The sequence below is a fragment of the Cydia strobilella genome, chromosome 18, assembly GCF_947568885.1.
Source record: "Cydia strobilella chromosome 18, ilCydStro3.1, whole genome shotgun sequence".
NCBI lineage: Eukaryota > Metazoa > Arthropoda > Insecta > Lepidoptera > Tortricidae > Cydia > Cydia strobilella.
The window spans coordinates 2,904,863-2,917,428 of NC_086058.1; the positions used below are offsets into that span (position 1 = coordinate 2,904,863).

Genomic DNA, 12,566 nt, shown 5'->3' on the forward strand with positions numbered 1-12,566 from the left:
CCCCTGCAAAGCCGCGTCATGCTAAAAAAATTGGGTGAAACTCGACGTCCAGCGGTGTTACCATGGCCGCCTCTTTATCGCCTGTCGCATCATGGGTCACTTTCGCTCTCACTTAACCCTTAAATGCATGATTTTTTATTTTTGGTTGGAAAAAATGTTACTTGTTAGAAACTTAAGCTTTTTTCTGTTGAATCTGTGAGCTGTCCAATGCTTTGTATACATTTGGCAACAATATGCATTTAAGGGTTAATTGTGAGAAAGTGAGTAACGAGACACATATGGTGACAGATGATAAAGAGGCGGTTAGTTGACGCCGCAGTGGTCGGCACGCGCAATATAGGACATTGACTCACGTTGGTCATGTCAATCATGCTGGTCTGGCACGTGGGGCAGGCGTAGTGTCCCGAGTGTAGGAGCTGCTCGAAGCAGGGCCGGTGCAGCAGGTGTCCGCAGTCGGGGATGTGGCACGGGATACGGGACGTGTGGATGTCCTCGAGACACACGGGGCAGTTGGAGCGGGACACGTTCTCTACGCACTGGAAAATAAGGATTACTGTCAAAAATTTAGTTCGGATGTACAACCAACCGTATCCAAGCAAGCAAGCAAGTCTTATTAAGGGAACTGGCAGGCCAAAGGTTTAAGGACAGTAACCTTCAACACTTGCAAAATTCAGCCTTTGCACCGTTCGTCCGTATTCGGCCTAGCTCCGTGTAGGCCCGGAATCATGATTGCCAAAATTATGATGTTTTTTAACCTATAAATCGTAAATATACAGATGTCTATCACAATGAAAAAATTTACTGTGATCAACTGGGCCACGTGGGATTCGAACCCACATCTCAATGTATCGTGGCATTTTGAACCTTACCCTATGTCCCACTCTCTGTAGCTGCATAGGCAGGCATATGTTGCACCGCTCGCAGTAAAATAACCGTTCGCGTCGACCTATTATCATACTAGCGTGTTTTGAGTGTCGGCGTCTAGTCAGCGCTATGAAAAAAAGCGTCGTCGTGCAGTTACGCCAACGTTGTGTCAGTAGCCATAGAGTTGACTAGACGACGCTTGGGAGATACTAGTGTGGGGTAGCTGTATAACCTGGCCTGTGGAACTCTCCGCGCGAGCTCGGATTTATGCTTACAAATCTCGTCCCGCCAGCGGTACAAAAGCCAGCTAGTTGGTAGCCACACGCGCTCAAGACGCACGTAACCGCGCGCTACTTATGAAATAGAAATGTCTTCGACACGAACAAATAACACAGCGTGTAGTGTGGATGGATGCAGAAACAAGAAAACAAATAAAAAATATAGTTTTTTCCTCTTTCGACAGATGAGAAGAAGTAGACATTACCAATATAGCTACATACTTATACCTACTGTTATTATTTTTACGATAGTCACGTAGGTACTATTAAATTGTTTTAAAGATGTACTTAGGTAATGTTTTTTACGACACATTTACCTAAGACACCTAATATCTACCTAAGATATCTACCTAAGACACCTAAGTATTTGAAAGAAGCGTCGGCAACCCTAGCGTTGTGTCGGCGCACGAGGTTGTATTTTTGTGTAGGTATCAAAACGGTAGGTATTTGCGTTTTCTTTGAGAGATAAGTATCTGTTCGTAAGAACTATTATTATACTGTGGTATAACTAACTCTATGTCCGACTCTCTGTAGCTGCATAGGCAGGCACATGTTGCACCGCTCGCAGTGGAAGAACCGGTCTCGTCCACCGACGCGGCAGATGCCGCAGCCCTCACAGTGGTACTGGCGCTTGTCTTCGTCGTCGAACAGGTTGCAGATGAGGCATGTGTACTGAAACCGACAACAGTTAGTTTAATATACTGCTACAAAAATAAGAAAACTTAGACCTATGGATTTAAAAAATATGTGTCGTGGTCAAATCATAGAATTTGATCACTTCATAAAATGCCATTTTAGAATTGATCACATCATGATACGGTTAGGTTATGTTTGACTTTTTCATGATATGGCCAACCGATAATTTCATGAAATGATTGCCACATCATGATCAGTTCTAAGATCTGGTCAAGACATATACAAAAACTGACTGCAAGGGGTGCCTGTTTCTTTATATTCAAACCACAGTATAAATAACAGAAGATAGATATTTAGTAACATCGTTCATATGTCATCATCGTTTTAGAGGTTATAGAAAACGCCAGTAATGTATGGAAACGAACACGTCACTTTTCGTTCCAATCTTCATGTCGACACTTGCTTTTCGATTGGCGTTTTTTCGATCAAGTTTTGGCCTACGGTTGCATTACCTTCCCGAAGCGCACGCCGCAGCTGACGCACTCCGCCTGCACCGCCTGCCCGGGTCTCGCATTCTGTACACATCAGCTCGGTGACACTCCTGCAGTGCTGTTCGTGGCAGTAACTACATGTATCACGTTACCTTCCCGAAGCGCACGCCGCAGCTGACGCACTCCGCCTGAACCGCCTGCCCGGGTCTCGCATTCTGTACACATCAGCTCGGTAACGCTCCTGCAGTGCTGTTTGTGGCAGTAGCTACATGTATCACGTTACCTTCCCGAAGCGCACGCCGCAGCTGAAACACTCCGCCTGCACCGCCTGCCCGGGTCTCGCAATCTGTACACATCAGCTCGGTGACACTCCTGCAGTGCTGTTCGTGGTAGTAACTACATGTATCACGTTACCTTCCCGAAGCGCACGCCGCAACTGACGCACTCCGCCTGCACCGCCTGCCCGGGTCTCGCATTCTGTACACATCAGCTCGGTGACACTCCTGCAGTGCTGTTCGTGGCAGTAACTACATGTATCACGTTACCTTCCCGAAGCGCACGCCGCAGCTGACGCACTCCGCCTGCACCGCCTGCCGGGTGTCGCATTCTGTACACAACAGCTCGGTGACACTCCTGCAGTGCTGTTCGTGGCAGTAACTACATGTATCACGTTACCTTCCCGAAGCGCACGCCACAGCTGACGCACTCCGCCTGCACCGCCTGCCGGGTGTCGCATTCTGTACACATCAGCTCGGTGACACTCCTGCAGTGCTGTTCGTGGCAGTAACTACATGTATCACATTACCTTCCCGAAGCGCACGCCACAGCTGACGCACTCCGCCTGCACCGCCTGCCGGGTGTCGCATTCTGTACATATCAGCTCGGTGACGCTTTTTCGGTTGAAGTAGTGTTGCTCGTTCTCGTCGTGGCAGTAGCGGCACATGTACAGCTTGTTGCAGCATGGCGTCTGAAACAATAGCGTCGTCGATTTACACTTGTGGTCTAAGAAACCACTGCAAACAACATTTGCGAGATTTCTTCTCAAAAGTTTGCTAATACAATATTGGGCTCCTCTAGAGAAAACATTATAGCGAACACAGCAATTCCCAATAGTAAATTGGTTAATGGTAGGTAATGTACCAACAAGTGACAACACAACACAACACAACACTTATTCTCAGCTTTAACAGCTTGACTCAATCCTGCCATGGGCCATTCCCAAAAAATTTCGGGTATGTGACGTTATTTTTTCAACACTTCTGATAAAGCTAAGAAAGCCGGCTAAATATTTGGCATAGTAAAGTTTGATAAGTTAGCATTAAATTCAACGGTATAATAATGGCATCTGATCTGCCATACGCGTCACGTCCTGGTCAAGGTAGACCTTTTTGTGGAATGCTCCCATGTTAAAGAGATGCAAAAAATCAACATATATTACATTACATCTTTCCCCACAGCTCAAACTATCCCCATACCAAGTTTCATCTAAATCGGTTCAGCGGTTATTGACTTTTCACCCCCTTGAGGGGTAAGTACTGGGATAAAAAGTATCATATGTCCTTCCCCGGGACTCGAACTAACTGTATACCAATTTTCAACTAAATTGGTTCAGCGGTTTAAGTGTGAAGAGTTAACAGACAGACAGGCACACTATTGCATTTTTAATATTAGGTATGGATTCATATATTGTTTAGTAATGCTATTTTTGAAGTGAAATAAATGTCGTATACTTACGAAGGAAAAAAAAATGACCAAAGCCTCCAGTGTCCAGAGCTGTGTGTAATTTGTACTGTGTCCAGAGTTGTGTGTGTGTGTTTGTGTAATTTGTTTTTAGACTATTTTTAAAGGTTTACTCATAACAAGTGTGTATGGATGCCTCTGGGGAAGACCCATGATGTAAGTAAAGATTGAGTCACACAAAGTGGTTGTCACTTGATACAAGTGAGTTGATATTATATTAACAGTATTATATCGAATACATACAGCAAAACTGATTATAGTCGTTACCGACTGATGGCAGTTTAAACCAGAACAAAAATAAAAATAAAAATTAACAGTATATCTGGTGATTAATGCTTAAATGGATTTAAGGTTAGCTGAGGATAACATTCATCAATTTTTTTTTAAATAAATCTCAGTTTTGATTGGTGATGAAATACTTACCTGAATAACACAGAGCTTGGGAGTATAAGAAGCAAAACTACTCCCTTTAAATATAATAATAAATAAATAAATCATAAATAAATATTATAGGGACATTCATACACAAATTGGCTAAGTCCCACGGTAAGCTCAAGAAGGCTTGTGTTGTGGGTACTCAGACAACAATATATATAATACTTATACAAACACTTAAATACATATAGAAAACATCCATGACTCACGAACAAATATCTGTGTTCATCACACAAATAAATGCCCTTACCGGGATTCACTACCCACTAGGCCAGACCGGTCGTCAATAATTGTAATAGAATACTTATGTATATATTAATTGTTTGAATTAATAGATACTATTGAATTGCTGACATGATTAACCAATTAACCCTGGCCCCTGTGGCTGAATGCACATGTTTCCATAGCTAATAGTGGTTCTGTCAAGAAAAAAAGTAATCAGTGTTCCATAAGGACAGCAGTATTGCTTTGATTTTTAAATTTGCATGTCATTTTGCAAAGCTCTCGTAAGTTTCTGCGCCGCTAACGTTTATATTTAGAAGCACATGACGAGAGGGTTTTGAACTTAATTTTTTATTGTTAAGAGAGATTTATTGGCAGAAATAAGCGTCGACGTCGGTCCATTTAGCAGTGAACTTACCACGAATTTCGCTCGTCGCTTGTAATGAGCGCAGCCTATGCGTTTTTCAAGAGTTTGTTCGGTCGCTGCCGACGATTCACCGTCCACGGCCTCTTTGTCGTTCGACATTTCACTATAATTTCATGCACTGAACACGAAAAACACTGAAACTTATCTAATATTCAAACACTAAGTTTAAATTATTGCAAAAGTCTAATTTAACGGGTTATTACAATAAAATAGAATAAGAAATTAACGTGACATCTGCTTGACTGCTTGTTTTGCGTGATTGATTTGACATTTCGAATTAGACATTTTCACTCACGTCACGTCACCATTGTGTTTACGAAGATTGTTGTTTATGGACGGTAGAGGTAAGGAAATGAATCTTCGTGTATCAAAAAGTGACCGTAAAAAACAGTAAATAGGCAGCGCCACCATACACTGAAGTACCTAGACCATACACCTAGTATTTATATAGATGTGCACCCGTGCGACCGTGAGGGACAGAACATACGCAATGCGACAAAATTAAAAAAACGTTTTAATATTCCTGACAACATACCAGAAACAACCTACGTAATTTGGTCGGGTTATTTGCTGCCCCTCCCCCATTTCATCTCTATATTATTATACCTCTATGGTTCATGTCATAGAGTCTCCTATATATTACAATACCCTTTGGTCTCAGAGCGTACCTAGCGCCACCGAAGAGATTAGGAACTATTATTTAAAGCTGAAAGCGGTCCAATTATACTACTCTTTGAAGCGGTCACTTTTGCAACAATTCTGCCATAAGAGATTGGCATCCTTTCTATACCATTCATACTTGTTGTTGTTGTTGTGGTTTAGCCCAAGTTTAGCTGCAAAGAGCGAAAGGGAAACAAACAATAAATTTTTTTGAGTAACCACCACGACGGCACAAAATTGGTCCAATAATTATTACCCTGTCTGTGTCTCGCCGCGAACGCGAGTGCGGAGTCTAATTCGCTAATCAGCGAAATCGACTCAACACTCGCGTTCGCGGCTTCGCGCCGCATAGTCTGGCGCGGGCTCGAATAATAATATAAAATTTGATTTGTACAATGATTTGGTTTCGACTGTAAAGGTCCCTCCACACTCGTGCGCGAATCGCGGCGCTAAGCCGCGAACGCGAGTGTGGAGTCTAGTTCGTTAATAGCGAAATCGACCACACTCGCGTTCGCGGCTTCGGGTCGCGTAGTCTGGAGCGGCTTAATGCTGTATATTATGTTTTCAATAAATAAAATAAAGGGCCCTCACACTCATGTGCGAATCACGGCGCGAAGCAGCGAACGTGAGTGTGGCGTCGATTTCACAGAATGTTCACTCCTTCGCGCCTTGTTCCTCGTTTTTTGTCGGTTTTTCGGCCCGCGTCAAAGGAGACGCGAAGCGCGAACTTGCAAGACTCCACATTACACACTATTTTAGCTCCTCTGTGGCAAGATAAATATAGTTGGTCAAACCAAATTGGCAGTAAATAAGAACAAAAAAAAACTATACTCATCCTTTTCTTTTGGGTGCTAGTACTAGTGTAAGACAAAGATAGTATGAGTCTCTCTTTCTATGTTTGAAATGAGACAGTACTATACTATTTTTGTCTTACACTAGTACTATAGTTGGTCAAACCAAATTGGCAGTAAATAAGAACCAAAAAAACTATACTCATCCTTTTTATTGGGTGCTAGTACTAGTGTAAGACAAAGATAGTATGATTATCTCTATCTATGTTTGAAATGAGACAGTCCTTTGACAAACTATAGCACCCAAAAGAAAATTTAAGGAGGTGCAGTTTTTTTGTTCTTATTTATTGACAATTTGCTTTGACCAACTGTAGTGCCCTTGCGCTTCGCTTTGCTCGTCTTGGCCACGGATTTATATTTAATAAGCCGGATAGAGTACACTGGCCAAAAAGTGTGTCCATATGAGAAGTCAAACTAGAGCCCTGCATCTCGTTCTAATTATGGTGACCATAAGTCATATGTAATATAACATGGAATATATTAGTAGGGTGTGTCATTTTCTAAATAAATAGAAACTATTAGGTGGTTTAAGGACTTTGGATTTAAATTTTGGCAATTATTCTATAACAAATCTCAAATTAAACATGCCGAAATAACGACATACCTATTAAAAAAAAAAAAAGAATACCTACATCACGGATTTAGATTTTAATAAACCGGATGGAGTACACGGGCCAAAAAGTGTGTCCACATGAGAAGTCAAAGTGGGCGGTTGCATCTCTTTCTAATTAGGGTGACCATAAGTCATATGTATGTGGGATATTAGGATAAGTTGGAATGTATAGTTTGGCCAAGATCTTTTTTCATTCATGCATAGGAAGTCAGAGAGAATGGATATAGTTTTTTTCTCCTCTGTAAAACGCTTCACAAAACCTTACTTAATTTAGTTTAGTCGTTATAAAAGCTGTTACTGATAACAGACAGACTGACAGACGGACAGCGGAGTCTTATTGATAGGGTCCCGTTTTTACCCTTTGGGTACGGAACCCTAAAAATGGTCACGTTTTTTTCATTTGTAGTCTGCCTCTTTCGCACTCATGGTATATTCATAAACGTAATGGCTTCTCTTTTGCACACTTCAGCTATTCTTTAAGCGTCATCGTAGTTAATTGCTCCATTTTTTTTTATTTGCCGCCTTTGTGTACTGACGGAAATGTGTGTTCAACCTATATAGAATATTATGTATAAATGTGTCTGTAATATTTAAGGATTTTGGATTTAAATTTTGGCAATTATATAGCTCTCATTACGTGCACAAATAAATCATTTATCTATCTATCTATCTATCAAACAAATAATTTAACATGCCGAAATAAAGATATACTTATTTAGGTAAACTTATTTTTACATTAAGTAAGTACGAGGTAATAAGAACTCTGTAAGGCCGATTCACATCGTGCCGACATCATAGTCACCCTAATGAGTTTGACAATGTTTTCTTGTATTTTTATCGTAAACTTTAATAGTTGAGGCTTACCTGTGAAAAGATATACCACAATCAACAAAACTTTAACTTCTGCAACCTTTCACACAACATCTTTTACCCATTTTATACTTTATTTCGCAAATAAATCTTGAGCGCCGCCATTTATGTATTTTGAAAATTTCATTATCAAGTTGGGGATACCAATTAATATTCAAAGTTACTACAATGTCTACCATATTAAAATTAATGTATTTTTTGTTGTGCACATGCTTGGTTAAATCAGTTAATAATATTGACATTATAACTATTTACAAATTACGTAAAAGATATCAGAACCGCACTCTGAATATAGCACTTAAATAATATAAGAAGGTATTTAATTTTAGTAGTTATTGATATAAATACTACCAAAATGGTATTTTTTTAACATTGGCAACATGTGCGAGTGGGACACCGCGACCCACTTTTGCTATCTCATGTGGACCGTTTTCTCTAGTCTGGTACGAACACCTTTCTGGCTCGGTGATAAGGTTCAATTTAGTATGGCAAAAAAAAAGTGACAGCTCGCTCCTGTTTAGGGTATAACTTCATGACCTACATACCTACGTAAATATAGGACCGATTCACAAAGTCACCCTAATGAGTATAACAATTGGGGACACCAATTAATATTCAGTTACTACAATGTCTACCATACTAAAATAAAGTCCGTAACACACGTCGCACAATGACCTTGATGCGGTGAGATGGTGTGTTATGACTTTAATGTTTTATTTTTTGTCGTGCACATGCTTGTTTAATCAGTTAATAATATTAATATCATAATTACTTAAAAGATATCAGGACCGTAATCTGAATATAGCACTCAAATATTATTTATTTATTTTAAACTTTATTGCACAATATAACAAATAAAATACAAATGGCGGACTGCGAACTGCAAATGGGACACGGGGCTCTGGTTTGCTATCTCATGTGGATCGTTTTCTCTAGTCTGGTACGAACACCTTTCTGGCTCGGTGATAAGGTTTAATTTAGTATGGCAAAAAAGTGACAGCTCGCTCCACCTTAAGGGCTCTCCACACTCATGCGCGAATCACGGCGCGAAGCCGCGAACGCGAGTGTGGAGCCTAGTTCGCTAATTATACTTACTTTGTAACTAATGGTACTTGCAACACCGTTTTTTCCAGGAATTTCGGTTAATTTCACGTCAATGAGGGCTAACGCGTATGAATTCGTCGCTAGGGGCGCTAGTGTAGATGGTGGTCTTTTCCATAGTTCGAAATGTCAAATGTCACTTCAATGACTGACAGCTGTTCTTTAGTCTTTTGGACTAGTGGTTGGACTTCCGGTTCGAGCGCCATCTTGATAGTTAGCATCGTGATTAATTACTTTGTTTTTTGCTTATTAATATTGTTTAAAGTGTAATATCGATAGCTTATTATACAGTAAACTAATGTGGTAGTGTGCAGTGAATGGAGAATTAATTTTGAAGCGCGTTTAACCACCATCTTGGAGTCAACGGCCGGTGGTCCACGTGCTTCTTGTAAAGTCTAGCTATCGATTTACAAGAGCTAACAAATCACCGTACACTGTCTTGTACAACCGTACAATTTTTGTCGTTTGTAAACCTCTCAATACCTTGATACTGGCGAAATAGTCCCACTGGGCTGAAGCCATAATTTTAAAAGAAGAAGAAGAATGGACTAGTGGTTATTGGTGGTTATATACTCGAGATATACTCTTTAGCACCACCATCAACAGAGGCGCCAACTAGTGAGCAAAAAAAACGATAGCCCTCATTCAGTTTGATTCAGTTTTCGACGATTGAATTGTATTGAGAAAATTTTATTTATGTAATCAAACTACTAAGACAATACTCCTTATATTTTAACGTTTCGTGTTTTCTGGATAATCAAGTAAATAATACAGGCACCTACTTTATCATGAAGTCGATCGTCCACGTAAGTACCTACCACAAGTTACACAAAAGAAAGAACCTGGATGCAGCTTAGAAATATATTGAGTTTGTCAGCAGCAAATATTACATTACATATTACTTTATTTTAAATATTTCACTCGTCAATAAATTAAATTTCATGATAGTCAAATATTTTCATTTGCAGATGTCAGTAGTTACTTAAATTTATTGCATTGCATCGATCTACCTACTTCGCAACAAGATGCCTGCCGTCGAAGAAGTAAGGTAAGTAATCTTTATATGTCGTTAATAGGTACCGTAGGTATCTAACCTAACCAATTTCGTTAAAAAAGCACTGGCATGTTTTGTACCAATAAGGTTGTCATCTTTTGTTAATGTATGGTTTCCTACACATTTTATTAAGATTATGAAAAAGTAGGTATATATCCATTCTCCTTTTTAGCTTTAAAAATAATTGTGTTTACCTGCGACAATGTAAAGGTATAACAGCAAAACTTGATGCATACAATGTAACACATCATTGCAGTACAACTTTACTTATATGTTTACAGCCTTGTGAGCCTTGCAAATACAAGAGAGGGTTCTTCTGCCGTGATGGTTGCCTTGTCAATGACTTGCAAAGGTGAATCAGGTGAAGTTGTCATTCTAATGCCTAAAATCATTAATAAATTGGCTTGGGTAAAATTTAGAGGCAGTACCAAAGTAATAGAGGGTAAAATTAAATTTTCTATCAGTTTCTCATCAGTAAAACATATATTGGCTAAGGATGATTGTGTCAAAATAAATGTACGAAGTAAACTTTTTAAATATTCTGCATTGAGTATTGATGTGCCTAATAATGATTGGTCTAAATGGCAAGAAATGAGACCATACAATATGCTTGAAACAGGCAAAGTCCATCCCACTACTGTAAGCATTGTTGTTACTGCTTATAAGTGTAAAAAGGAAACGGTACTATCAAAATTATATACTGACAGCGACTTCACTGACTTCCGTCTGGCAACATCTGAAGGATCTGTACCAGTCCACAAGGCATACCTGGCAGCACACAGTGATGTGTTTAAAGCAATGCTGTCCAACGAGTGGAAAGAAACAACCACCGGTGAAATAACGATGAAGGGAGTCACCATTGAGACACTACAACATTTAAAGGAATACATGTATTTGGGGACTGTACCTAATGATGGACTCCGTCCATTGCTTTTGATCGCCAGGTGCTACCTTATTGAAGATTTGGAACAACACTGCATTAGAAAGCTAGCTGAGAATGTTACAGGGAAAAGCTTATTCTCACTCCTTGAATTTGCATGTGATAACAATATTCCAGAGCTGTCATTTGCTTTGGTAGTCATGACCGAAAATATTGATGTCAATCACGCTAACAAATTAAAAAACAAAAAAGCTGTTTTGGATAGTCAAAAATCGAAAAAGTCTCAACAGTAAGTTTTCTTGCCATCTGGGAACCATTGACTTAAGGGAAGGATGATTTGATATATTTTCAATTTTTCTATATTATTGCAATTGTTATTAGCTGAAATTTCAAATTAGTGACATAATTAAAATAGTTACATGATTAGATTAGGTACATAAATTTGCCTATTAGTAAATAACTAATTTTTGTTTATGAATGGATGGATGTTACATTATTTTATTTGATATTACATTGTTAAATTCAATCATTGATAAATAAGTAAGAGCTCTCAGTATTATTCACAACCTCGGGACTTAATCGCGTAAAATTAAGTCTCCGAGATCACGTGGACAACGCCGTCCTCGAAACGTCGGAGGTAAATTTAAATCTTAATTTTATGATAATATTGTCTTCGGTTACCGCGATAGTTACTCATGAAATAAAACTATGAAAACGGATTATATCGCGTATATTGAATTTATAATACATCCCGACGTTTCGGACCCTTTACAGCGTTCGTGGTCAACAGGTGACATACTAAAATAATGAACAATCATAGAAGAGAAGGCTGGTTGTACATTTTGCATGTACAACCAGCCTTGAAGTTTATAGTCTATGATTGTTCATTATTTTAGTATGTGGGTATTTTTGCACTTTGTAATTTTTCCTCAGTCACCCGTTGACCACGAACGCTGTAAAGGGTTCGAAACGTCGGGATGTATTATAAATTCAATATACGCGATATAATCCGTTTTCATAGTTTTATTTCCTTAATTTTATGATTTATGAGTAAATATCGTGAAAGTTTAAATCAGTGTTAAGCTCCTCAGTGTTCACTCCATAAAAAGATAAAAACCCATTAAAAATATTTTACAGTACTTATGGTGCTAATTTCTCACACTAGTGCGTAAAGAGCACTTTTCGTGCATATGTCAAAAGTTTAAAGGGCCATATGTACTGTAAAACGTTGTACGATACACGTGCGAATAGGTAATTCGCAACTCGTGTCGATTTAAAACACTCCCTGCGGTCGTGTTTTAATTTATCGCCACTCGTTTCGAATTTCCTCTTTTCCGCACTTGTATCGTAAATAACTATTTTAGCAAGCTTTGCGAAAAGAGCTTGTGTGGGGTCAAAAAGTAGCCGAACAAAGCTTGGTGTGCTCAACAGATCGAGACAGTAT

At 39.3% G+C, this 12,566-nt stretch overlaps 2 protein-coding genes across 3 annotated transcripts in view; one reads left to right on the forward strand and one right to left on the reverse strand.

Annotated features, from left to right (window-relative positions):
• The window catches only part of LOC134749479 (RING finger and CHY zinc finger domain-containing protein 1), a 105,492-nt gene that overhangs the window by 4,706 nt on the left and 88,220 nt on the right, over positions 1-12,566 (reverse strand). The window contains exons 2-6 of one of the 2 annotated variants that reach the window (XM_063684418.1): positions 5,085-5,335; positions 3,075-3,236; positions 1,733-1,814; positions 870-946; positions 354-536 (exon numbers count right to left, since the gene is read on the reverse strand). In XM_063684418.1, coding sequence (XP_063540488.1) covers positions 354-536; positions 870-946; positions 1,733-1,814; positions 3,075-3,236; positions 5,085-5,192 — 612 coding nt within the window. In that variant the 5' untranslated portion in view covers positions 5,193-5,335. Of the gene's footprint in view, positions 1-353; positions 537-869; positions 947-1,655; positions 1,815-3,074; positions 3,237-5,084; positions 5,336-12,566 lie in introns of both variants that reach the window. The other variant, XM_063684417.1, reaches the window with a different exon arrangement.
• On the forward strand, positions 9,384-11,945 carry LOC134749374 (uncharacterized). Its single transcript, XM_063684294.1, has 3 exons — positions 9,384-9,994; positions 10,157-10,236; positions 10,524-11,945. Exons 2-3 carry the CDS (start codon positions 10,214-10,216, stop codon positions 11,413-11,415), a joined length of 915 nt encoding a protein of 304 aa, XP_063540364.1. The 5' UTR covers positions 9,384-9,994; positions 10,157-10,213; the 3' UTR covers positions 11,416-11,945.

Excerpts from the sequence above, each read along its gene's own strand:
- LOC134749374 (XM_063684294.1), top strand. The coding sequence starts at position 10,214 with ATGCCTGCCGTCGAAGAAGTAAG. Across the intron at positions 10,237-10,523 it reads CCTGCCGTCGAAGAAGTAAG|CCTTGTGAGCCTTGCAAATA; the intron begins GTAAGTAATCTT and ends ATATGTTTACAG.